The sequence below is a fragment of the Scyliorhinus canicula genome, chromosome 5 (genome assembly GCF_902713615.1).
Source record: "Scyliorhinus canicula chromosome 5, sScyCan1.1, whole genome shotgun sequence".
NCBI lineage: Eukaryota > Metazoa > Chordata > Chondrichthyes > Carcharhiniformes > Scyliorhinidae > Scyliorhinus > Scyliorhinus canicula.
In genome coordinates this window covers 165,054,936-165,081,631 of record NC_052150.1, presented here as the reverse complement: position 1 = coordinate 165,081,631, position 26,696 = coordinate 165,054,936, and the positions used below count along the sequence as shown (strand labels likewise).

General features: G+C 45.1%; 1 protein-coding gene and 1 long non-coding RNA gene across 4 annotated transcripts; both read left to right on the top strand.

Annotated features, from left to right (window-relative positions):
* On the top strand, positions 1 to 26,335 carry LOC119966391. Its single transcript, XR_005460755.1, has 2 exons — positions 1 to 57; positions 25,874 to 26,335. It is a non-coding gene; the product is annotated as an uncharacterized LOC119966391 (long non-coding RNA).
* On the top strand, positions 6,591 to 23,661 carry rpp38 (ribonuclease P/MRP 38 subunit). Of its 3 annotated transcripts, none has more exons than XM_038797965.1 (2): positions 6,591 to 6,608; positions 21,005 to 23,661. In XM_038797965.1, exon 2 carries the CDS (start codon positions 21,034 to 21,036, stop codon positions 22,000 to 22,002), a length of 969 nt encoding a protein of 322 aa, XP_038653893.1. In that variant the 5' UTR covers positions 6,591 to 6,608; positions 21,005 to 21,033; the 3' UTR covers positions 22,003 to 23,661. The 3 variants fall into 3 exon arrangements, with proteins under 3 accessions (XP_038653893.1, XP_038653890.1, XP_038653892.1); XM_038797962.1 differs by lacking the exon at positions 6,591 to 6,608 and adding an exon at positions 6,642 to 6,813; XM_038797964.1 differs by lacking the exon at positions 6,591 to 6,608 and adding an exon at positions 20,693 to 20,815.
* Positions 26,336 to 26,696: the final 361 nt, after the last annotated feature.

The following is a 26,696-nucleotide window of genomic DNA, read 5'->3' as shown; positions in this document are numbered from 1 at the left end:
GGCTCTGCACAACATTGAGGGCCGAAGGGCCTGTTCTGTGCTGTACTGTACTGTTCAGTGCTGTACTGTACTGTTCTAATTCTGATTTTGCAGCTGGCCGGTGATCGTCTGGAGAAGTCCCGGGTTTCGGCACCAAATGACAAATTAAGTTCTTTACCCGTCAGTCTGGTCTCAATAAAACTTGAGAGGGATCTGTAGGTATGGTATTATTTATTTTTAAACAACTTGCAAGGCTGACCTGCTCTATAGAGATTCAGAACACATACAGTCTCCTGAAGCTCCCAGAACCAAGTGAGTCCGAGGACAAAGAGATCTTGATACATATCATTCAAATGGCATCAAGTTTCACATACAAGATTCCCATAGGTCATCCTATACACCTCCTGACCTGGCCATATATCCTGATTGGCTCACTTCGCATTCCTCAACCCTGGGCCTCTTGTTACTCAGCATTCTTTTCACCATCCTCTGCACGAGGCTCCCCTCCCCCCTTTCTGGCTATGCTTCGCTCAATTTCTTTGTTCTTTGCCTGTTAATTCACTACCATCAGACTGGCTCTATCTTCTACATTATTCTAACTAATTATCCTATTTTATATCACATTCGTTTGTTCAATTCCTCACCTCCGTCAACCCTCCAGAACCTGTTTGGAGGATGTGCTGCCACTGCAGCCGCAAATGGCGCAACCAGTCCTGACCCAACAGGCTGGGACCGTGGTCGCGCACTGTGATAAGTGGGAAACGCCCCTTCTGGTGTCCATAAACAGCAGGGGTCATCGTAGTTCCTGCAATGTCCAATGGTTCCCCCGTGTCGGTGGCCAACCTGGCCTATGTGTCGTTTAATTTAAGGGTCTGTATACCCTGCTTGATGCGGTCGGATGTCCTCTGGGTGATCATGGAGACCGCTGTGCCAGTGTCCAACTCCATCTCAAGCGGGTGACCATTGACCCGTACTGTCACCTTAAAGGGGGCCACAGGGGGAGGTGCCACACAATGCAGCTGCAGGCAGTCGTCCTCTGTCTCCATGTCCTCAGCAGTAGTCGCTGGCCCAGTTTCTGTCGGAATGACGGCGCCTCTGGCGCCCCCAGGACCGCTTCCGCGACGGGTCAGCGGCCACAAGTCCAACTCTGATATGGCTCCTCATCCATTGGTTCTGGAGAAGGCTCCCTTCGGGAAGGAACGTCCGGCGGCCACTGGCGTTGATCCAGACGCCGCCCCGCCCAAGGTACTCAGGGGTGTGGGGAAACACTTTCGGATGGAAGGGGTTGCGCCCCAAGGCTGCACCTCCATTCCCTGTAGCTCCTGCACTCCTCGTTCTGCGCTCTCTCGGGACAATACTATTTGAATGGCCTGTTGAATAGTCAATGTTGGCTCAGCTAACAACTTTCTCTGGGTGGCCGCATTGTTAATACCGCAAACCAAACGGTCGCGTAACATTTCTGACAAGGTCTCACCATAGTCACAGTGCTCCGCAATCCTGCGTAGCCTGGATAGAAAGTCGGCAAGGGATTTTCCTGGGGTCCTCTCAGCGGTATTAAACCAGTAACGTTGGACTATCATTGATGGGGTCGGGTTAAAATGTTGCCCCACTAAGTTCACAAGTTCATCAAACGTCTTGGTGTCTGGCGCATCCCAAACGTATGCGTGCTGCAGGCGGTGAGCAAAATGACCACATGCCGCTCGTTTTCGGTGATGTTGTTTGCCCGGAAAAAGTAACGCATCCGTTGTGTGTACTGGTTCCAACTTTCCAGCGCAGCATCGAAAACATCCAAACATCCATACGGAGGCATGCTGTCACAGAAAAAACACTTCCACCCTGTATCCAACAAAAATCCAGGGAGGCAGGGAGGTGGCTTCAGCAGTGTAAGCGGGCAGGGCCAGGGCGGGGCCGAGGCGGGGGGGGGGGGGGGGGGAGGCCGGAGGGGGGGGAGCGGCGGAGGGGGCCGCCCTGGGGGAGGGCGGCCACCGCGCATGCGCTGGTTGGCACCGGCCCAACTGCGCATGCGCGGGACCCGAGTCTCTGGCGCCCCCTAGCACATGGCGCCCCGGGCGACTGCCCGAGTTGCCGGTACCTTGGGCCGGCCCTGAACAGCGGCAGAAACTCCCTTGCTGCTCACTCCTCTCTAGCTGGTTTCAAACTGGCCAGCTCTATTTATGCAGGGAATCTGCTAATGATTTATCCCCCCCCCCCCCTCTCCTCATTGGGGAAGCTCATACACCTGTAGGATTGTGAGATTGCTCTTAGTCCCCAGCCAGTGGTAAGCAGGCAGGTTATAACAATTCCATATAAGAAAAGTACATAGGGCAAATATAAAATACACAATGTAAATATAGACACAGGAATTGGGTGAAGCATACAGGAGTGCAGTACTACTCAGTAGAGAAGGTGTGTGAAAAGATCAGATCAGTCCATAAGAGGGCTGTTTAGGAGCCTGGTAATTGCGGGGAAGAAGATGTTTTTGAATCTGTTAATGCGTGTTCTCCTGCCTGGATGGAAGAAGTTGGAAGAGTGAGTAAGCCGGGTGGGAGGGGTCATTGGTTATGCTGCCTACTTTCCCGAGGCAGTGGGAGGTGTAGATAGAGTCAACAGATGGGAAACGGGTTCATGTGACGTACTGGGCGGAATTCACATTACAATTCAAATTTGATTTCACATGAAGTGCAATACCATTCGATTTATTTCCATACAGTGCATCGTACTTTGAGATGTTTTACTGCATTTACAGATGACATTATATTTACAAAATATATTTGCATTTTATGTCAAACATCTGAGGAGTTTTCACAGGTTCTAACCCCTTGATATACAATGGTAGGATAGCCTTACACTATTGCCTTTCTCCATTGAGCCGTTGTAGAGGCTCAAGCTTTATTGCGTCCCTCAGCAAGTAGTCCGGAAACTTGGTAATGTGGTCGTCTGCAACATTTGGTTGTGGGCAGCTTTTTTTACTGGAAGACCAACTGGTTGCAGGAAAATCAAGAAGCATATTTTACCGGGCTGATGGACTTCCAGCAGTCGTTGATGTTGACCTCATCTTGAGCAGTTCCATAACACAGGGCTGTATTATGGAACTACTCAGGATGTACCTCAACAACCTGGAGCAGCCGTATAAATACCATGGCTACAAGAGCAGGGTAGAGGATTGGAATTCTGCAGCAATTAACTCACCTCCTGACTCACAGATCAGCAATGTAATGGAAGACGCTACACTTTTCTGGATTAGTGCAGGTCCAACAGCACACTAGAAGCCCGCCACCAACCATGGCAAAGCAGCCTAATTGATTGGTATCCCATCCACCACCTTAAACGTTCACTCCCTTGACCACTGAAGCACAGTGGCAGCAGTGTGTATCATCAACAAGATGCATTGCAGCGATTCACCAAATCTCTTTCAACAGTACGTTCCAAACCTGCCGCCTACACCACTTAGAAGTACAAGGGCAGCAAATGCATGGGAAAACCACTACATGCAGGTTCCCCCCACAAGAGAGTTGGTGTGATGGCATAGTGGTGTTATGAGACCCAGGGTAATGCTCTGGGGACCTAGGATCAAATCCCACCATGGTGGAATTTGAATATAATAAAAAAATTGAAATTATAAGTCCTACGATGACCCTGAAACCATTGTTGACTGTTGTAAAAGCCCAATTATGGTGAAGTTACAACAAAGGACTACTTACATGCCAAGCAGCAAGTACTAGACAGAGCTATGCAATTCCACAACCAACAGATCATCCTTTCTACAATACTGCCACATCCAGTCATGAACGGTGGTGACAATGAAACATCTCTCTGGTGGAGGAGGCTCCACAAATATCCCCATCCTATTAGTGCAAAAGGTAAGGCTGAAGAATTTGCAACTATCTTCAGCCAGAAGTGCTGAGTGGATGATCCATGTCAATCTCCTCCAGAGATCCCCAGCATCACAGAGGTCAGTCTTCAGCCCATTTGATTCACTCCACATGATATCAAGAAACGGCTGACGGCACTGGATTCTGCAAAGGCTCTGACAATATTCTGGCATTAGTACTGAAGACATGTGTTCCAGAGCCTTCTATGCCCCTAGTCAAGGTGTTCCAGTAGAGCTACAACACTAGCATCTGCCTGGAAATGTTAAATTGCCTAGATATGTTCTGTACACAGGAAGTTGGACAAATCCAACCAGACCAATTTTTGATCATCAGTAAAGTGATGGAAGGAGTCATCAACAGTGCAATCAGATGTCTGTTGCTTAGCAATAAAATGCTCATTGATGCTCAGTTTGAGTTTCACCAGTGCTCCTCAGTTCCTGATCTCATTACAGCCTTTTCACTTTTCAAACATGGACAAAAGAGCTGAATTCCAGGGTTGGTCCGGGGGTGGTGTGGGGGGTAAGAAGGGCCGGACTGGGCAGTGATGGGTGGAATCAGACATTCTGGAGAGGGAGGGGTGTTAGAGTGGAGGGCGGGCAGGGGTCAGTCCAGGAGAGGGGGATGTTGGAGCGGGAGGGGTTGTGGGGGGGGGGGGGGGGGGGGCTGTTGTCAGTCCAGGAGTGGGATCAGTCTGGAAGGGGGCTGGACCAGAGGAGGCAGCCAGACCAGAGCGGGGTCTATCTGGAACGAGGGGGAGTCAGTCCAGCTAGGGATTGGGGTACAGGTCAGGCAGGGCTCATCAGGGGGGTTTGGTGTGGTGGTCCCCCAGGGGGAGGGGGTGGTCACGTGCATGTGTGTGTTTTTTCGGGGGGGGGGGGGGGGGGGGGGGGGGGGTCTCCGTGTCAGGCTGGATCCGAAGTTGGAAGTGATTTTTTTTCCCTCCAACGCTTTGAGAGTAACTATCAGGATAAAACTGGCAGAACCATCTAAAGTTAGCAATTTAAATTGCTTCTATGGATGGTTCCTAGTCATGCACAATTGTCCAGAGGAAGTTGACACTTCTGGGCAATAGCTGGGTAAACCCTTAGAGGGATTCCCCAGGACAACACTGAGGTACTCCTTAAATCAGTGATCTTCAAAGTCAGGGGCACGATCTGCGGGTGGGTTGTGGGCATGTGTCGTGGAGCCGTCCGTCGCGGCGCTCCCGATTGCGCAAATTCACGCGCAACAGCTGGCTTTTAACTATGCCAGATGCAAGTGGCCTGTTCACCATATAAAAGAAATGCGGCCGCACTGCGTGTGCGTGCCCGCTCATCGGATTTGCGCATATGCACCGATGAGCTTCCATGCGCAGTGCGGCTGCTTTTCTTTTTATGGTAAGAAGGCTGCTCGCAGCTGGCATAGTTAAAAGCCAGCTGCTGTTCGCTCTGCCCGGTTAGGAAGTGCTCTGATTAAAACAGCTGGTGTGACCATTGACCCTTTCTGGCCTTGTCTGTTTGTCAAGGCATTAGCTAATATTGACGTCAGTAGACTGATCTGCAATGTTGGTGCTGGTAGCAGTGCCCCAGCTGTTGCAGCAGTTGTTTTCACCGCTGCCCCTGTTGCTGCTGAAGAGAAAAAGGAAGAGAAGAAACAGGAAGAATCTGAAGAGTCTGACGATGACATGGGCTTTGGTCTCTTTGATTAAAAGTGGCGTGCAACAACATTGTTACAATTTACAAAACATAAACAGAAATTGAATATAAAGGCCGGCTGCTGCGGCTGAAGACCGCAAATTTTTGCAATCGGAGATGCAGAAGATTTTAAAAAATATTCTATGTAATCTTCCTGCCTGAGGGAGGCAGAGAGCAGGTCACAGCCCCTGAACGTCGCCATCACGTGCTTTGGGCGTGATTGCAATTCTCCCATTTTGTAAGCAGCAAACAAGAGAAAATGGTGGGTTGCGACGGTCGGCCAGCTTGGGTCGCGAATGTTGGCCAGTTGTTAAAAATGGGTCCCCGGAAAAAAAGTTTGAAAAACACTGCCTTAAATGCTGTGCTTGGGAACCAGGAAGTTATGGAATGCGACTCTCTCTCCACATGTGCTGCCAAACCTGCGGAGTTTATCCAGCATTTTGTCTTTCTTCAGGAGCACTTCTCACCAAGCTACATCTTGATGCTTGTTTGAAAGTTCTGGCAATGAGGCATTCTGCAAAAAAAGACTTGAGTCGTCTGCTGGAGAACCATCCGACAGGGTCTCCTTTTCTGGCTGGAACCTGGAGGACCTGGTTAAAGGCGGACCACTGAGGGCAGCACGGTGGCCTAGTGGTTAGCACAACCGCCTCACGGCGCTGAGGTCCCAGGTTCGATCCCGGCTCTGGGTCACTGTCCGTGTGGAGTTTGCACGTTCTCCCCGTGTCTGCGTGGGTTTCGCCCCCACAACCCAAAAATGTGCAGAGTAGGTGGATTGGCCACGCTAAAATTGCCCCTTAATTAGAAAAAATAATTGGCTGATCTAAATTTCTTTAAAAAAAGGCGGACCACTGGATTTATGGTCAAAGGTGTTAAATTTGCTCTGGGTAGGTTAAGGTGGCAGCGTGCACACTGCGCCTCTCAGCAGGAGTCCAGACCGATTGTGCGTTCCCAGCAAGTGGATTGGATTGGATTTGTTTGTTGTCACGTGTACTGAGGTACATTGAAAATAATTTTTCTGCCAGCAGATCACTAAGTACATGGGAAGGAAAGAAATAAAATAAAATACATAATAGGGCAACACAAAGTAAGTGGACTTTCTCTCTGCATTTGTGTGTGTATGCTGGCCCCTTGGCTTGTTCCCTACTCTGAGTGTTGAGGAGGCGGGACTCGCACTCCCGACTGTAACTGCGGTGTGGTCGCTGCGAGCGTGTCTCAGCCTCCGGATAAAAGGTTTGGGGTGGGCTGCGTCTCCCTGAGGCAGGCAGGAAGGAAGGAAGGGGCGCTGCATGGTGAGTGAGACATATCACTAAATAAAACCCGCTGCCCTCGGGCCGATGGTGGTATCGATCAGCCTCCCGCAGACTCGCAATTCGGTGGCCGTGCTCTGCTCCTCTGTTAAATATTCCACCCACCCCGTTCACGCTCAGCATCTTGTATTACTGCCCCTCACACTGGGGGAGGGGGCAAGGACACGCGGGCTGCTGGAGGGGTTTGAGTGAATATGGGTCTTCAGGCTGGAAGTGCAAGGCCGGCTTTGTGGAGGGAGGGAGGGCGGCTTCCTCTGCCCGTGCCTCCCAGCCCACAGCGCCCGCCACCCGGGCCCCCTCCACAGCTGCGTCGCTGCTGCTCCCTCAAGTCGGCACTGCCCCCTGAGAAAGGCATGGGGTGCAAGATTGCAAAAAACTGAAGGGAACATCGGCCCTTAGGCTATAAAATAAATACTGATACTCCCATAGCAACCTTTCACGAGGACCGGAAGGCCCAAAGCGTTTTGCAGTTGGTGGAGTACTTTTTTTTGTTGAAGTCCATTTGCACTGCTGGAGCCAAATCTGCGCACAGCAAGCTCCCATAAACAGCAATGTAATAATCAGGTTATTTATTTGAGTTGATGTTGATTTGAGGGATAGGTATTGGCCAAGACACCAAGAAGAACTCCCTTACTCCTCCTCAGACATAGAAACAGTGCCACGAAATATTTGGCATCTACCTGAGGGCATATATAAGGCCTTGGTTTAGTGTCGTGCATGAAATACAGCACCTCAGACAGTGTGGGACTCTTGGTGCCACTGGAATGTTAACCTTGATTTTTGTGCTTAAGTCCTGGAGTGAGACTTAAACCCATAACCTTCAGCATCAGATGAGAGGACTACCAACAGAACCATAGCTGACGTACACATTGTATCGTAGGTTACCGTTGTGATCTAGAGGAAGAATAACCAATATGTGTGTACACAGCAACATCTTTCAGATGACAATGATGAGCTCCAGGGATCATTTTAGGCCAGGACATAGGAAGAATACCCTGTTTCTCTTAGAATAGAACCATTGGAAATTGTATATCCACCCAAGATACTGGTTCAATAAAGGCAATTAGAAGGATATGAAGACAGAGTTGGCTAAAGTTGGTTATCTGTGGCTAACGTGGCTAACTAAGCAAATTCAGGATGGTATTAAAAGAAAAAGTCTGGTAGGCCAGAAGATTGGAAATATTTTAGAAATCAGCTATTATTATTAAATGATGAGTATAAAAATTTGATTTGATTTATTGTCACATGTAGAGAAAATTATTTTTCTGTGGCCGGGGGAACGTACACAGTACGTACGTAGTAGACAAAAAGAATAATCAACAGAGAAAATTGACAAATGGTACATCAACAAACAGTGATTGGTTACAGTGCGGCCTCAAATCTGTAAGAAAACATAGAACATTGTTAGTAATTATATGAGAAGAGGAAAATAGTTTTAGTAGGTCAGAACGCTGATCGGAGATAAAAGAAAAGGGACAGGGGGACAGATCTCACAGAGAGTCGCCATGCTCTGGAGCCATCTTGAATAGAACTCGAGGGAGAAATTAGAATCCGAGAGTAAACTAGCAAGAAATAGGGAAAAATACAAGCTTCCCCATATAAAATGAATATTATATAAAAATGAAGGAAGTAGCTAAAATTCCTTAGTGGATGAGACTGGGAAATTAATGACGCAAAGTGAGCAAATGACAGATGCTGAACAAGTATTGTACCTCTAGCTTCATGGTAGAAGACAAAAAAGCATCCCATGATTAGTAGAAAATCAAGAGGCAAAATGGAGGATGGAAATTACAGCTATCACTAGAGAATAAGTACTGGGAAACTAAAGGATTTAAAGGCTGACAAGTCCCTTGGATCTGATGGTCTGCATCAAGGGTCGTAAAAGAAGTGGCTCTTGAGGAAGTGGATATATTAGTTGTAATCTTACAAAAATTCTTAGATCCTGGAAACATCCCAGTAGATTGGGAATCCACCCCCTTTCCAAGAAAGAAGGGAGACAAGTCCGAAACTATAGTCTAGTTAGCTCAACATCTGTCATTGGAAAATTACTTAAATGCACGATTAATGAAGTGGTAATAGGACATTTTGAAAATGTATAACACTATCCAGCAGCATTAACATGGTTTTATGAAAGGGGAATTATATTTGAAAATGTATTAGTATTCTTTGAAGATGTAACAACTGGGATGGATAAAGGGGTACCAGTAAATGTAGTGTATTTGGATTTCCAAAAAAGATTCAATAAAGGGCTATTTAAAAGATATCTGCACAAGAGAAGAACTCATGAAGTCAGGGAAGGTGGTAAGAGAGGGGGAGGGGTGGCATTGTTAGTCAAGGACGGTATTACGGTGGCTGAGAGGACGTTTGATGAGGACTCTACTACTGAGGTAGTATGGGCTGAGTTTAGAAACAGTAAAGGAGAGGTCACCCTGTTAGGGGTTTTCTACAGGCCTCCGAAAAGTTCCAGAGATGTAGAGGAAAGGATTGCAAAGATGATTCTGGATAGGAGCGAAAGTAACAGGGTAGTTGTTATGGGGGACTTTAACTTTCCAAATGTTGACTGGAAACACTATAGTTCAAGTACTTTAGATGGGTCTGTTTTTGTCCAATGTGTGCAGGAGGGTTTCCTGACGCAGTATGTAGATAGGCCAACGAGAGGCGAGGCCGTATTGGATTTGGTACTGGGTAATGAACCAGGACAGGTGTCAGATTTGGAGGTAGGTGAGCACTTTAGTGATAGTGAAGGCAAGAGTCATATCTGGGGGAAAGGCAATTATGATGCGATGAGGCAAGACTTAGGATGCATCGGCTGGAGAGGTAAACTGCAGGGGACAGGTACAATTGAAATGTGGAGCTCGTTCAAGGAACAGCTACGGCATGTCCTTGATAAGTATGTACCTGTCAGGCAGGGAGGAAGTGGTCGAGCGAGGGAACTATAGTTTACTAAAGCAGTTGAAACACTTGTCAAGAGGAAGAAGGAGGCTTATGTAATGATAAGACGTGATGGTTCAGTTAGGGCACTTGAGAGTTACAAGTTAGCTAGGAGGGATCTAAAGAGAGAGCTAAGAAGAGCCAGGAGGGGACATGAGAAGTCTTTGGCAGATAGGATCAAGGATAACCCTAAAGCTTTCTATACATATGTCAGGAATAAAAGAACGACTAGGGTAAGAGTAGGGCCAGTCAAGGACAGTAGTGGGAAGATGTGCATGGAGTCCGAGGAGATAGGAGAGGTGCTAAATGAATATTTTTCGTCTGTATTCACACAGGAAAAAGACAATGTTGTCGAGGGGAATGCTGAGATACAGGCTACTAGACTAGAAGGGCTTGAGGTTCATAAGGAGGAGGTGTTAGCGATTCTGGAAAGTGTTAAAATAGATAAGTCCCCTGGGCTGGATGGGATTTATCCTAGGATTCTCTGGGAAGCTAGGGAGGAGATTGCTGAGCCTTTGGCTTTGATCTTTAAGTCATCTTTGTCTTCAGGAATAGTGCCAGAAGACTGGAGGATAGCAAATGTTGTCCCCTTGTTCAAGAAGGGGAGTAGAGACAACCCCGGTAACTATAGACCAGTGAGCCTTACTTCTGTTGTGGGCAAAGTCTTGGAAAGGTTTATAAGAGATAGGATGTATAATCATCTGGAAAGGAATAATTTGATTAGAGATAGTCAACATGGTTTTGTGAAGGGTAGGTCGTGCCTCACAAACCTTATTGAGTTCTTTGAGAAGGTGACCAAACAGGTGGATGAGGGTAAAGCAGATTATATGGTTTATATGGATTTCAGTAAAGTGTTTGATAAGGCTCCCCACGGTAGGCTATTGCAGAAAATACGGAGGCATGGGATTCAGGGTGATTTAGCAGTTTGGATCAGAAATTGGCTAGCTGGAAGAAGACAAAGTGTGATGGTTGATGGGAAATGTTCAGACTGGTGTCCAGTTACTAGTGGTGTACCACAAGGATCTGTTTTGGGGCCACTGCTGTTTGTCATTTTTATAAATGACCTGGAGGAGGGCGTAGAAGGATGGGTGAGTAAATTTGTAGATGACACTAAAGTCGGTGGAGTTGTGGACAGTGCAGAAGGATGTTACAAGTTGCAGAGGGACATAGATAAGCTGCAGAGCTGGGCTGACAGGTGGCAAATGGAGTTTAATGCAGAAAAGTGTGAGGTGATTCATTTCGGAAGGAATAACAGGAACACAGAGTACTGGACTAATGGTAAGATTCTTGGTCGTGTGGATGAGCAGAGAGATCTCGGTGTCTATGTCCATAGATCCCTGAAAGTTACCACCCAAGTTGAGAGGGTTGTTAACAAGGCGTACGGTGTGTTAGCTTTTATTGGTAGAGGGATTGAGTTTCGGAGCCATGAGGTCATGTTGCAGTTGTACAAAACTCTGGTGCGGCCGCATTTGGAGTATTGCGTGCAGTTCTGGTCGCCGCATTATAGGAAGGATGTGGAAGCATTGGAAAGGGTACAGAGGAGATTTACCACGATGTTGCCTGGTATGAGGGAAGATGTTATGAGGAAAGGCTGAGGGACCTGAGGCTGTTTTCGTTAGAGAGAAGAAGGTTAAGAGGTGACTTAATTGAGGCATATAAGATGATCAGAGGATTAGATAGGGTGGACATTGAGAGCCTTTTTCCTCGGATGGTGATATCTAGCACGAGGGGACATAGCTTTAAATTGAGGGGAGATAGATATAGGACAGATGTCAGAGGTAGGTTCTTTACTCAGCGAGTAGTAAGGGCGTGGAATGCCCTGCCTGCAACAGTAGTGGACTCGCCAACACTAAACACATTCAAATGGTCATTGGATAGGCATATGGATGATAAGGGAATAGTGTAGATGGGCTTTAGAGGGGTTTCACAGGTCGGCGCAACATCGAGGGCCGAAAGGCCTGTACTGCGCTGTAATGTTCTATGTTCTAATATTACCATGGATCAGGAATTAGCTAGCTAACAAGAAACCATGTTGGCTTAAATAGGTCATTTTCAGGTTGGCAAACTAACTAGTGAAGTGCCACAGGAATCGGTGCTTAGGGCCTCAGCTATTTACAATCTATAATAATGAATTTGTGGAATGGACCAAGTATATTGTAGCCAAATTTGCCGCTGATCCAAATATAGATAGGAAAGCAAGTTGTAAAAGGGGCACCGGGATTTAGATAGGTTAAGTGACTAACAAAAATTAGACAGATGGTCTATAATGTTGGAAAATAAAAGATTGCTCATTTTGAAAGGAAGATTAGAAAATTATTTAAGTGGCGAGAGACTGCAGTCCAGAGCGATTAATGAAATGAAATGAATGAATAATGAAATGAAAATCGCTTATTGTCACAAGTAGACTTCAAATGAAGTTACTGTGAAAAGCCCCTAGTCGCCACATTCTGGCGCCTGTTCGGGGAGGCTGTTACGGGAATTGAACCGTGCTGCTGGCCTGCCTTCAAAGCCAGCGATTTAGCCCTGTGCTAAACAGCCTCTGCTGTTCCCTGATCAGGGTGCCCTTGTACATGAATCACAAGAAATTGCTATTACCTTACTTAGCAGGGATATGCTTGAATTGAAAACAGTTCAGACGAGATTCACTACATTGATGCCGTAGATGAAGGGGTTAGACAGGGTAGTTGCTGAGAGGTGTTTCCACCATGGTAGAATCTGGATCCAGGGAGCACAATTTAAAAATAAGGGGCCTCCGATTTAAGATAGATTAAGGGAGGAACGTCCTCTCTCAGATGGTCGTTGGTCTTTCGAATTCTTTTCTCCAGACAGCAATGGAGACTGTGATGATTGAATATGTTCAATGCTGGTTTAGACAGATTTTGATTTAAAGGAAGTCGAAGGTTATTGGGGACAGGCAGAAAAAGCCAAAATCAGATCAGTTATGATCTTATTGAGTGGCAGAAAATGCTTGAGCAGTCACATGGCCTACTCCTGCACCTATTTCTTATGTTCTCATGATCGTATGAACTTTAATGCCCCATTCAAAAGAAGCAGTGCTGCACTGAAATGCTAGCCAAACTTATGAGCTCAAAACTCCAGTGAGACTTGGAACTTACTGCCTCCGACGTGGGTATGCTATTATTATGCCAGGGCCCTCAATAGGTATGATCAAAGGAAGATCTGCAAAAGACATAGCAGCAGCAGCAGCAGCTGAGAATAACTTTACCCAAAAGCAAGTGGGCAATTATGTTCACAATATATATCGAGGATTTCTGGATGTGGGGCCAAATGTAATATTTTCAAGTTCCCAGATGGTACGAAGTTAGCGGAGGGAATGTGTGTTGTGAGGAAGATTTAAAGCGACTACAGGAGGATTTGGACAGACTTAGTGAGTGGGCAAGAACATGGCAGATGGAATATTATGTGAAAAATTGGATTGGATTTGTTTATTGTTACGTGTACCAAGGTACGGCGAAAAGTATTTTTCTGTGTGTAGCTTAAACAGACCATTTAGTACATGAAAAAGAACACGGTAATAGGGCAACACAAGGTACACAGTGTAAATACATTGACACAGACATCAGGTGAAGCATATGGGAGTGTAGTGTCAGTCAGATCAGTCCATAAGAAGAATAAAGAGATTAACGGTTATGGTGTTCGGGCCGGAAAGTGGAGCCGAGTCCACAAAAGATCAGCCATGATCTCATTGAATGGCGGAGCAGGCTCGAGGGGCGAGATGGCCTACTCCTGCTCCTAGTTCTTATGTTCTTATAAGAGGGTTGTTTCAGAATCTGGTAACAGCAGGGAAGAAGCTGTTTTTGAATCTATTGGTGTGAGTTTTCAGACTTTTGTATCTCCTACCTGAAGCGTTGGGCAGTGTAGACTTGTGAAGCTAACATATGCCACCAACACTGAAGAAGGTTCAACACTATTTTATTAACTACTTATAAAATAATAGACATATGATAACTGTGGGTTTAAACAATGCTAGTTTAACTAGAGACCTGTGCCTGTCCGAACCAGTTTAATCTCTCAGCATGTGGTGCAAGTCTGTACTAAACTTGATGAGCTCTTGTGCTTCTGAGGGGCAGTATCCAGAATGAGCAGGAAAAGTGATGCCCTCTGCCTTTATAGTGTGTGTGTTCTAACTGGTGATTGGCTGCGGTGTTTGTGCATGTTGATTGGTCCGAGTGTATGTCCATCAGTATGTGCCTGCACCATGATATGCTGGTGTATATTATGACACTACCCGATGGGAGAGTTGGAAGAGTGAGTGAACCGGGTGGGAGGGGGCTTTTGATTATGCCGCCCACTTTCGCAAGGCAGCGGTAAGTGTAGATAGAGTCAATGGATGGGAGTTGTGTTTGTGTCGGTGTTCGCGACTCGCTGAAGTATCTTGCGGTCTTGGGCCGAGCAGTTGCCATACCAGGCTGTTGTGCAGCCAGATAGGATGCTTTCTATGGTGCACCTGTAAAGGTTGGTAAGAGTTAATGTGGACATGCCAAATTTCCTTAATTTCCTGAGGAAGTATAGGCATTGTTGTGCTTTCTTGGTCGTAGCGTCGACATGGATGGGCCAGGACAGATTTTTGGTGATGTGCATGCCTAATAATTTGAAACTGTCAACCATCTCCACCTCGGTCCCGTTGATGCTGACAGGGGTGCGTACAGTAATTTGTTTCCTGAAGTCAATGACAAGCTCTTTAGTTTTGCTGGCATTGAGGGAGAGGTTGTTGTCATTACACCACTCCACTAGGTTCTCTACCTCCTTCCTGTATTCTGTATACACCACATAAAATGTGAGGTAATCCATTTTTGTAGAAGGAACAGTTGTGTAGAATGTTTCCGAAATGGGAAGAAATTAGCAAGTGTGGATGTACAAAGGGACCTGGGTGTCTTTGTCCCTAAGTCACTGAAGGCTAGCATGCAGGTGCAGCAAGGTATTAGGAAGGCTAATGGAATCTTAGCCTTTGTATATGAGGATTTGAGTATAGGAATTGTGAGGTCTTGCTTCAATCGTGTGAGGGCTTGGCTAGACTGCACCTGGAGTAATGTGTGCAGTTTTCGTCCCCTTACCTCAGAATGGATATTGTTGCTAAAGAGGGAGTGCAGCAAAGGTTCACCAAACTTGCTCCAGGGATGGCGGGACTGTCATATGAAGAGAGATTGGGCAAAGTGTGCCTCTATTTTCTAAGGGATGATCTCATTGAAATACTTAAAGGAATAGACAGAGTAGATACTGGTAAGATGTTTCCCTTGGTTGGGGAGTCAAGAACGAGGCTGCACAATTTCAAAATAAAGGGAATGCCACTTAGGAACGAGATGAGGAGAAATTTCTTTCCTCAGAGGGTTGTGAATCTTTGGAATTCTCTACCTCCGAGGGCTGTGGAAGCTCAGTCATTGAGTATGTTTAATCAAGAGATTGCTAGATTTATGATTAACAATAACGTAAATGGTTATGGGAATAAAGAGTGTAAAAGGCATTGGAGTGTCCGATTACCCCTGATCGTATTGAATGGCGGAGCAGGCCTGATGGGCTGAATAGCCTGTAGTTCCTCTGTGAAAATCTTTAAGATGCAAATAGGCTTGATACTGAGGCTGAGCACAAGAGGTATTAAGAATGACTACTGCCATGCAGTCACTAGTGAACATGCGAGCAATGTGATGTTACAGACAGAAGAGTAAAATTAATGATTCGGTTCAAATTAAGATGCTTAATCAGAGTTGAAACCGAACCTCCCTGGGAATTTAGTGTTGAAAAGCTGTTCGGGAGATTTGTGACACTGTATATAATTATGGGAGTCATTAAATACTGGGGTTGTTCAACAAGATTAGACTGGCTAACATGGATATAATGTGGAGCCAAAACAGACAGACAACTACAGACCTGTTCATTTTACTCTTATTCAATATAAAATGGAATCAATTGTCAAGACTGAATCAATTGATCATCCACAATAATGACCACGTTCACATTTATATTAAAGGTGAGGATTCTGCTTGACCTTGGAGGTGATGATTCAAATAGATTGTAGTAAGCCCTGTGATGTGAACAAAGAAAAGTACAGCACAGGAACAGGCCCTCCAAGCCCGTGCCGACCATGCTGCCCGGCTAAACTACAATCTTCGACACTTCCTGGGTCCGTATCCCTCTATTCCCATCCTATTCATGTATTTATCACTGAGTCTTTATACAGCAGCTCCAGGGGGAGGAGTCCTGGGTGGAGCCAAGGGAGAAGCCCAGTACAATTCTCGAGCATTCCCAGAGCTACTCCCCCTGGTGGTCAGGTAGTGCAACTGCACTTACAATATAGACACATGTATATACAGATTATAATCCGGTGTGAATCACATTCACCACACCCCTTAAATGTCACTATCGTCCCTGCTTCCACCACCTCCGGCAGCGAGTTCCAGGCACCCACTACCCTCTGTGTAAAAAAAACTTGCTCGTACATCTACTCGAAACCTTGCCCCTCGCACCGTAAACCTATGCCCCCTAGTAATTGACCCCTCTACCCTGGGGAAAAACTTCTGACGATCCACTCTGTCTGTGCCCCTCATAATTTTGTAGACCTCTATCAGGTCGCCCCTCAACCTCCGTCGTTCCAGTGAGAACAAACCAAGTTTATTCAACCGCTCCTCATAGCTAATGCCCTCCATATCAGGCAACATCCTGGTAAATCTCTTCTGCACCCTCTCTAAATCCTCCACATCCTTCTGGTAGTGTGGCGACCAGAATTGAACACTATACTCCAAGTGTGGTCTAACTAAGGTTCTATACAGCTGCAACATGACTTGCCAATTCTTATACTCGATGCCCCGGCCAATGAAGGCAAGCATGCCATATGCCTTCTTGACTACCTTCTCCACCTGTGTTGCCCCTTTCAGTGACATGTGGACCTGTACACCTAGATCTCTCTGACTTTCAATACTCTTTTAGAGTTCTACCATTCACTGTATATTCCCTAGCTTCCATTAGACCTTCCAAACTGCATTACCTCACATTTGTCCGGATTAAACTCCATCTGCCATCTCTCCGCCCAAGTCTCCAAACGATCTAAATTCTGCTGTATCCTCTGACAGTCCTCATCGCTATCCGCAATTTCACCAACCTTTGTGTCGTCTGCAAACTTACTAATCAGACCACTTACATTTTCCTCCAAATCATTTATATATACTAAGAACAGCAAAGGTCCCAGCGCTGATCCCTGCGGAACACCACTAGTCACAGCCCTCCAATTAGAAAAGCACCCTTCCATTGCTGCTACTCTGCCTTCTATGACCTAGCTAGTTCTGTATCCACTTTGCCAGCTCACCGCTGATCCCATGTGACTTCACCTTTTGTACCAGTCTACCATGAGGGACCTTGTCAAAGGCCTTACTGAAGTCCATATAGACAACATCCACTGTCCTACCTGCATCAATCATTTTTGTGACCTCTTCGGAAAACTCTATCAAGTTAGTGAGACACGACTTCCCCTTTACAAAACCATGCTGCCTCTCACTATTCCGTCCATTTGCTTCCAAATGGGAGTAGATCCTGTCTCGAAGAATTTTCTCCAGTGAATTTCCCTACCACTGACGTAAGGCTCACCGGCCTGCAGTTCCCTGAATTATCCTTGCTACCCTTCTAAAACAAAGGAACAACATTGGCTATTCTCCAGTCCTCCGGGACATCACTTGAAGACTAAGGATTCAAAGATTTTTGTCAAGGCCTCAGCAATTTCCTCTCTAGCCTCCTTCAGTATTCTGGGGTAGATCCCATCAGGCCCTGGGGACTTATCTACCTTAGTATTTTTCAAGATGCCCAACACCTCGTCTTTTTGGATCTCAATGTGACCCAGGCTATCTACACACCCTTCTCCAGACTCAACATCCACCAATTCCTTCTCTTTGGTGAATACTGATGCAAAGTATTCATTTAGTACCTCGCCCATTTCCTCTGGCTCCACACATAGATTCCCTTGCCTATCCTTCAGTGGGCCAACCCTTTCCCTGGCTACCCTCTTGCTTTTTATGTACGTGTAAAAAGCCTTGGGATTTTCCTTAACCCTACTTGCCAATGACTTTTCGTGGCCCCTTCTAGCCCTCCTGATTCCTTGCTTAAGTTCCTTCCTACTTTCCTTATATTCCACACAGGTTTTGTCTGTTCCCAGCCTTCTATCCCTGACAAATGCCTCCTTTTTCTTTTTGACGAGGCCTACAATATCTCTCGTTATCCAAGGTTCCTGAAATTTGCCGTATTTATCCTTCTTCCTCACAGAAACATGCGGTCCTGAATTCCTTTCAACTGACACTTGAAAGCCTCCCACATGTCAGATGTTGATTTACCCTCAAACATCCGCCCCCAATCTAGGTTCTTCAGTTCCCGCCTAATATTGTTATAATTAGCCTTCCCCCAATTTAGCACATTCACCCTCAGACCACTCTTATCCTTGTCCACCAGCACTTTAAAAACTTAATGAATTGTGGTCACTGTTCCCGAAATGCTCCCCTACTGAAACTTCTACCACCTGGCTGGGCTCATTTCCCAATACCAGGTCCAGTACAGCCCCTTCCCTAATTGGACTGTCTACATATTGTTTTAAGAAGGCCTCCTGGATGCTTCTTACAAACTCTTCTCCCATCTAAGCCCCTAGCACTAAGTGAGTCCGAATCAATATTGGGGAAGTTGAAGTCTCCCATCACAACAACTCTGTTGTTTTTACTCTTTTCCAAAATCTGTCTACCTATCTGCTCCTCTATCTCCCGCTGGCTGTTGGGAGGCCTGTAGTAAACCCCCAACATTGTGACTGCACCCTTCTTATTCCTGATCTCTACCCATATAGCCTCACTGCCCTCTGAGTGTCCTCCCGTAGTACAGCTGCGATATTCTCCCTAACCAGTAGTGCAACTCCACCACCCCTTTTACATCCCCCTCTATCCCGCCTGAAACATCTAAATCCTGGAACGTTTAGCTGCCAATCCTGTCCTTCCCTCAACCAGGTCTCTGTAATGGCAACAACATCATAGTTCCAAGTACTAATTCAAGCTCTAAGTTCATCTGCCTTACCCGTAATACTTCTTGCATTAAAACATATGCACTTCAGGCCACCAGAACCGCTGTGTTCAGCAACATCTTCCTGTCTGCTCTGCCTAAGAGCCATACTGGCCCTATTCCCTAGTTCTCCCTCAATGCTTTCACCTTCTGACCTATTGCTCCGGTGCCCACCACCCTGCCATACTAGTTTAAACCCTCCCGTGTGACACTAGCAAACCTTGCGGCCAGGATACTTATGCCTCTCCAGTTTAGATGCAACCGGTCCTTCTTATACAGGTCACACCTGCCCCAGAAGAGCTCCCAGTGGTCCAGATAACGGAAATTCTCCCTCCTACACTAGCTGTTCAGCCACGTGTTTAGCTGCTCTATCTTCCTATTTCTAGCCTCACTGGCACGTGGCACAGGGAGTAATCACGAGATTAAAACCCTAGAGGTCCTGTCTTTTAACTTTCTGCCTAGCTCCCTGAACCCCTGCTGCAGGACCTCATGCCCCTTCCTGCCTATGTCGTTAGTATCAATATGTACAACGACGTCTGCCGGTTTGCCCTCCCCCTTCAGGATGCCCGCTACCCGTTCAGAGACATCCTGGACCCAGGCACCAGGGAGGCAACATACCATCCTGGAGTCTCTTTTCACGTCCACAGAAGCACCTATCTGTGCCCCTGACTATAAGAGTCCCCTATGACTATTGCTCTTTTGCGCTTTGACCCTCCCTTCTGAACATAAGAGCCAGCCATGGTGCCACTGCTCTGGCTGCTGCTGTTTCCCCTGATGGGCTATCCCCCCCAACAGTATCCAAAGGGAAATACCTGTTCGAGAGGGGGACAACCACAGGGGATTCCTGCACTGACTGCCTGCCCCTTCTGGTGGTCACCCATTTCTCTGCCTGCACCTTGGGTGTGACCGCATTTATATAACTGCTATCTATGATGCTTTCCGCCACCTGCATGCTCCTAAGTGCATCCAACTGCTGCTCCAACCGAACCATGCGGTCTGTGAGGAGCTCCAGTTGGGTGCACATTCTGCAGATGAAGCCATCCGGGACGCTGGAAGCCTCCCGGACCTGCCACATCTCACAGTCAGAGCACTGCACCCCTCTGGTTACCTTCTTTTCAAAAGGCCTTTTAACACAAGTTCCTCCCAAAAGGCAATAACTAAATTCAAAGCTGTGAAGATTGAAGATAAATTCCTGGGAGTGGGTCGGAAACTGCCTGGAAATTACTAGGTACTGTTGCAAAAGAGTCATGTTGGGATGGCTCGGCTCACTGCGGCTCCGTTACTATTTCTAATTCAAAAATCGATGCAAATTGATCAAATTTGTGGATGATACTAGTCTTGGATGGGTAGTGGAAGTGGAACAAGCAGCTCCGAAATTAATTGAAGAAAATATGAGTGGATAGCAGAATGGAAGATAATTTATGTGGTTAAGTGTAAAGTGCAAAATGAAGGAAAGAGCAAATTCATGTAATGTTAAATATGTCCAACCAGTGAATAAAGCTCATGTTAAACTGTACAGGGATACATCAGAAGAGGTAGTCATCAAATTCTTCAATACTTAAATAATGCATCTAGTTCTAGCTGTCATGAAATAAGAGATATATTCTGAAGACAGCAGAGAAATGTTAAAGGGGCTGATGTTTCCTTATGGGCATCAGCTATAAAGAGACGCTGGAGAATCGTAGATCTTTTCAGCAGAGTGATGATCGTGATGCAACATTATTAAGAATTTGGAATAGCCCCATGTTAAATTAAACTGCAGGGGTACAACAAATAAGAGACATAAATTTAAATCAACAAAGGATTAATTTAGGGCCGACATTGGGGAAAATTCTTCAGAGTGATTAGAGAAAATATAATCGGAATCAAAAGCTTATTGTGTCATAAAATATTAACTCCTTCAGTCATAAGAGTTTTTCAGCACAGAAAGAGGCCCTTCAGCCCATCGTATCTGCACCGGCCATCAAGCACCTCCTAATCCCATTTTCCAGCACTTGGTCCGTAGCCTTGGATGGTATGATATTTCAAGTTCTCATCTATATAGTGATTGCACAGTTGTAATTTGTTCTGCATTTCTAGCTTGGCGATGTGAGCAGATTGCTGGTAGATAAAGCCGTTGTCTTTGATGTCAGTTTGCTTAGATCAAAATATTACCATCTGTTAGTTTGATTGCTTCTCTAATGCACTTTTTTTTAAAAAACAGATCGACAAGTTTTGTACATAAATCGAAACATGGAAAGCCCAGCCCAAGTTGCAAAAGGAAAAGGGGTACGGAAAACAAGACCTCCACCTGCTAAAACTTCGTTCAACAATCCTTATAGTATAGGTTGGAAACCCTTGGATGGGGAAAGCATAGCCTTCATCCTGGAGAAGTTAAAGCTAAGTTTTCAACAGACTGGCTTGTGTAAAGTAGAACCTACTTTAAGGCCCAGGAAACCAAGACGTTGTCGGGGATCAAAAGATCAAGAAAAGAGGAATATGGAAGGGGATATTAAAGAAGACCAACAGAAGGCTGAGGAGGTCAAGGAAGAGACAGGTGACCATATGATGAACAGGATTCCAGAATCTAAACAAGGATGGACTAATGTGGAACTTCGGAAGCAGTTAGCCATTGGAATCAACGAGGTCACCCGGGCTTTGGAGAAACACACATTGTGTTTGGCTCTGGTGTGTAAGTCGGTGAAACCTTTGATGACTCAACATCTCATTCAGCTGAGTGTGAGCCGGGAGGTACCTGCATGTCAAGTTCCTCGCCTGAGTGAAACAGTGGCTCCGGTGCTGGGGTTAAAATCTATACTCGCACTGGGATTTAAAAAGAATGCAGAGGCTTTTATTGAGACAGTTAATGCCATTACCTCACAAGTACCTCCTTTAAATGTTTCATGGCTACCACAAAGTAAAGTAATTGAAAATGCTGATAGATTGGAGACAAAGGAGCAAGATAGCATCCATGAAATGCCAAAGCCTGATTTAGTGAACATCGTGTTTCCACCAAGTCAGAAGCGTAAATTCGATGAAGTAGCATCGAGTGACTTTCCCTTCAAATTGGGTAGTGCAAAAAGCAAGAAAGTAGGGGTGACGTTGCTTCCTTTAAAAATAAAGAAGGTCATTCCAAATCCAAATAAAATTCGGAAGCCAAAAAAGAATAAGAAAATAAACAAACATGGGGGAAACCTAAAACAAAAATCAAAACTAAATTGAGCAATGTAAAAAGGATCAGCAGAAAGCCAAAAAGGAGGGGGAAATCCTTTGACAATGTATTGTGAATTTGTTTTTTTTTTAATGAATATTTCATGCTCTTTTTTTAATCATGCAAATTTGAAATTTAAGCTTTCCTCTTTTCACTCTTTCGTGTGATGCAAGCATCGCTGACAAGACCAGTATTTGTTGCCCATCCCTAATTGCCCTCAAAGGTGGTGGTGAGCTGCCTTCCTGAACTGCTGCAGTTCATCTCTATAGGTACTCTCACATTACTGGTGAGAGGTAGTTGCAGCGTTTTGACCCACCGATCCTGTCTGTACAGTGGATCGATTTAAAAATTGCATTCTTTGATGTTATTACTTACTTGCTTTTCCAGCTGTTGCAGTTTTTTTAAAGAATGTAATTTGTTTTCTGTTGAATTTGCTCAGTCACACTGATATCACGGCAGAGTATGGAAAACCCGAGTCATGCAGAAGATTAGATCTTTTTAATATCATGGTAAATTTGATGAGTGAAACTGCTCTGATGTGTCTCATGGCTTTCTTAATGTCATTATGTTAATGCTATATTTTATATCATCATGGATTACTTTAATTTTGACCTTGTTGGAATAGTTTTTAACAAGAATTAAATATGGTTGTTTTTGAATTTCCTCACTCTTTTTGGTTCCTTCCAACCTCATTTCCGTTACAAATAGTGAGGAGTTAATCTCCGAGTGAGAAAGTCTGTGCAACTGCTTCCACCTGTTTTGCTCCCGCCCTCTAATTACTTCACTGTTTTGCGTGCCTCTCCCCCACATTCCTCATCTTTCATGAAACTTAACTCCATTGATTCCCCACTCTCCTCAACTATGTCCCTATCCTGTCCATTACCAAATCTGGCTCACTTATCACTCATCCCAATAAAACCTGCAATTTAGAGTTGATTCCTGCAGTGTCGAGCAGCACCCTCTTCCAGACTTAATTTCCTTCTTGCATTCTTGCATTCCTGCACTTATCTAAAATTGACGTCAAAGCTTTTAGCCATCTCGGCCTTGCTTTCTGGAATTCAACCCCACTGACTACATTCTGTTTTCGACTAGTCCTCTGTCACACATCCCAACATGTCAAATTTCCTCTTGTATTTGAAGTTTTAGTACAACAATTCACTCTTGAAGGTAGGCGATACATGGGCATGATGTTTGGTCACAAACTTTAAGTACGTGTTGGTTAGTCTGCATAAAGGCAGAATGTGACTTCAGTCAATGAACAACCCACAGTTTTTCGACACTGGTGATGTCAGTGTTACTGAGCAAATTCAGTCGGAGACAAATATGGAATTCTTTAAAAACACAACAGTTGGAAAAACAAGTAGGTAATAGTATCATTGAGCATATCATTTTTAAAGTTCATCCACTTGACAGACAGAATTGCTGGGTCAAAATCCTGTGACTCCCTCAGAGCACTGGGTGTATTTGTACCAAATGGTTTGCAGTGGTTCAAGAAGCTAATTAGGCCAATTAGGAATGAGCAGCAAATGCTGGCCTTGTCAATGATTCTCCCATCCCATTAAAAATTATAAAAAGGAAAGATTGAATTTCAAATCTGCCATTTTTTAGCTCAGTGAAGGACATACCCTGCCCCATTTAAAGGGGTCATCAATAAATTGCTGATGAATTTCTACAGTCTGTGTTTGAGTTTGTGGGAGTATTTCGCGCAGAGTTGGGCTAAATTGACAGGAAGTGGTGCAGCACATCAAGAAGGTCTTGGTTGTGTTCAAAAGTTCTGGTCAGACCGCTTGATTGCTGATCATGAGTGCTATAGTTACTATTCCCATAGGTTTTGAGCAATGGCAAGAGATGGAGCAAAGATAGGAAAGAGGAGGGAAGCTGCAGTGAGCAGGAGTCTACCCACGTTGGATCTTCCAGAGTATTTATCTTGCCTTCCTCTAAGCAGAGAGAGTTGTAAGTGCGTGCCCACATAATCAGACGCTTATGAAACTCAGCAACCTCTGCCAGCCAGATCTGGAATCTCCGTATGGGGCTGCTAATAGCGGACACGGTGACTATGCCAGGAGAGAATTAATTGTGTTGTTGCCGATCAGACTCGAGCAGACAGAGCTTGTCACGCTCATGGCCTTCCACACTGCTGTGTGTTGTGCATCTAAATACTGAGCTGTACCGCAAAAATACCACTTGCCTGCCTCTGCAGGAGATCCGCGACTATGCTCACCACATGTTGATGAATGCATGCTCTCCCAGAAGCAGTCATGATTGTTTTGTTCTGCACCAGTCTGCTGTTCCCTTGGGCAAACAAAGGTAGTTCCTGGGCAGCAAGGGTGATTTGCTTAACCTCAGATTCATGATTCTGCTTCATACACTAACTACGTGGGGCCAGCATTTGTAAGATGAGAGCCATGATTATGTTGTGATTTGTTTTCTTTTCCATGAAATAACTGGAGGAGTCTCCAGTATGGAACAATCGATTATTGACCAGTGTGTTAGGAGAGCCTAGCTTCAGAGATAGACCTCCAGAGCTGGATGAGAATGCTGCCATCCTGTGTGAGAAAAGCAGGTTTGTGCTTTGCAGGGCCAATGGCACCTCAAGGGCTTTATTTTGAAATGAATAATTTGCTGGGGCACATATTTCTGGACTGCTGAGAAATCCGAAAAGTCATGGCCACAGTCTGAGCCTGCATGGCAACAAACTGGGAATTATAATCTCACTTTGATGTTGCATTGTAGGTATAAACATTGGATGGGATTTTCCAGTCTCACAGACTACTTGGTGGTCCATCAAATTTTCTGTCCCACCCACAATGATTCCTGCAGTGGGCCAGACCAGAACATTGCACCAATTGGGTGGCTTCTGCTTGTGCTGCAATGGGAGCTTTTCAATTTTTTTTTCCTTGTTGTGGGTGTCCCTGGCTAGGCTGACAATTATTGTCTATCCTTAATTGAGGTGAGACATTAGACACAGCACTATGGATGATAAGTGTTTTAAGGAATCACCCACCACTTCCAATCTTGAACAATGACATCAGGCTTTTTAGTAATTAATAATCTTTATCATTGTCACAAGTAGGCTTACATTAACACTGCGATGAAGTTACTGTGAAAATCCCCATTTTTAGAATACAATTCTGACTGGTCAGAATCACTGTTTCATCTGCTATTATGCAGTAACAGCATAAGTGGCATTCACCACCAAAAGGATGCTGCTGTCGAGCAAAAATATGTCCTGCCTATCCCACAAATGAGTAATGTGGTACATGAATTTCAGTGCCAGTGTGATGCTAGGTACGTAGGCCTTGCGTCCGAAAGAATGGTGAATTGTAGCAAACCGCATGTTGCTTCTAACATTCACAACTGGCAAGGTATAGACTGTGCCCAAGCAACCCATGCTTGCAAAACTCAAATCAGTGTCCAAATGTAGATGCAATTCTGTTAATGGACAACATTTGCTAAATAATCCTCAATTACAGCCAAAGAACCAATTTAAGATTCAGTTGAGCTTGCAGTGTGGCACATTTGTGTTAACATGGACCAAAGAAGTCTGTGTGTAGGACGGAATGATTTAATTAAGCTGAGAAAAGGTTAATGAGGACCATTTGTCTGGTAGAATTGTAGGGAAAGAAATAAAGGTGCTAGATGCATCCATTTGCAAAGAGACTTTCCTGGTCAAATGCTTTAAAAGTAAATAAGCTAGTTTAGGAATTTGCATAGCGGGGACTTGTTTCTTTTTTTAAGCTGTTAAATTTCAATGCTGAAAAAGGAACTTCTCTACAATTTGCCATGATTTCATAAGTAAACAACCAACGGTTATAAAGTTTATTTCAAACGTTATAAAGTTTATTTGACCTGAACCTGGTGGACCATAGGAAAACAGGAAAGATTTTTGTATTTTGGGAAAGTCAAGTTTAAAGTGCTGAGAACAATGGAATCATAATTAAATGAAAGGGAAATTTTAAGGAACGACTTTGCGAGAATTAGTTTTTGGCTGTGTGGAGGGGAGGCTTCGAAAACAACTCCAGGCTGGGGGAATGGTGCAGTTTAAATCCGCCGTCCAGTCAAGCAAGAAAGGTCTTGGGCTGCACAAGGCAGTTGTGCGTCTGAAGGTTTCTTGGATTGCCACAGCAGAGTGGAAGCGAATTTGAGAGTTTGTGTGGTATACCTTTATTAAAGTGACAGCAGCTTTGCCGTGGGCAATATTACTGGATTTATATAGTTACACATCTATAAGGGCCTGACCAAGTCGGGAGTCTTTTGGGGAGAATGTTTTGTGAGACTAATTTTAACTGTAATCTTGTGTGATTCAGTTTTATTTTCTTAGTAAACCTTTTACTTTTAATCTTATCGCAAAGATTTTACTGGACTTATTGCAGAGATCAGTGCATTTCCTTCCCAGTTTCAGAACACAAAAAAAGGGTATGGTCCATAAGCCAAGTTTCCTTCTGGTTTGCTCAGCAATTAATATCTGTTTTGGTCATAACAGAAGCTACATATATTGATACACGGGTCTCCCTTTACAGGCAGAAAGTGCACCTGTTTTAGCTATACAAAATAAGTGACAGCCATTTTCTGGTTCATTGCTCAGTGCAATACCAGAATCAAGCTGCCTGGTTTAAATTTCAAACAGTGCTTGGCTGTTAACCATCAACTGGTGCATTCTCTTTGGGAAGGCATCTACCAATCAGAGTCCACTTGCCAAACAGTC

What these genes read in the sequence shown, in the direction of transcription:
- rpp38 (XM_038797965.1), top strand. Translation starts at nt 21,034, where the DNA reads ATGGAAAGCCCAGCCCAAGTTGCAAAAGGAAAAGGGGTACGGAAAACA.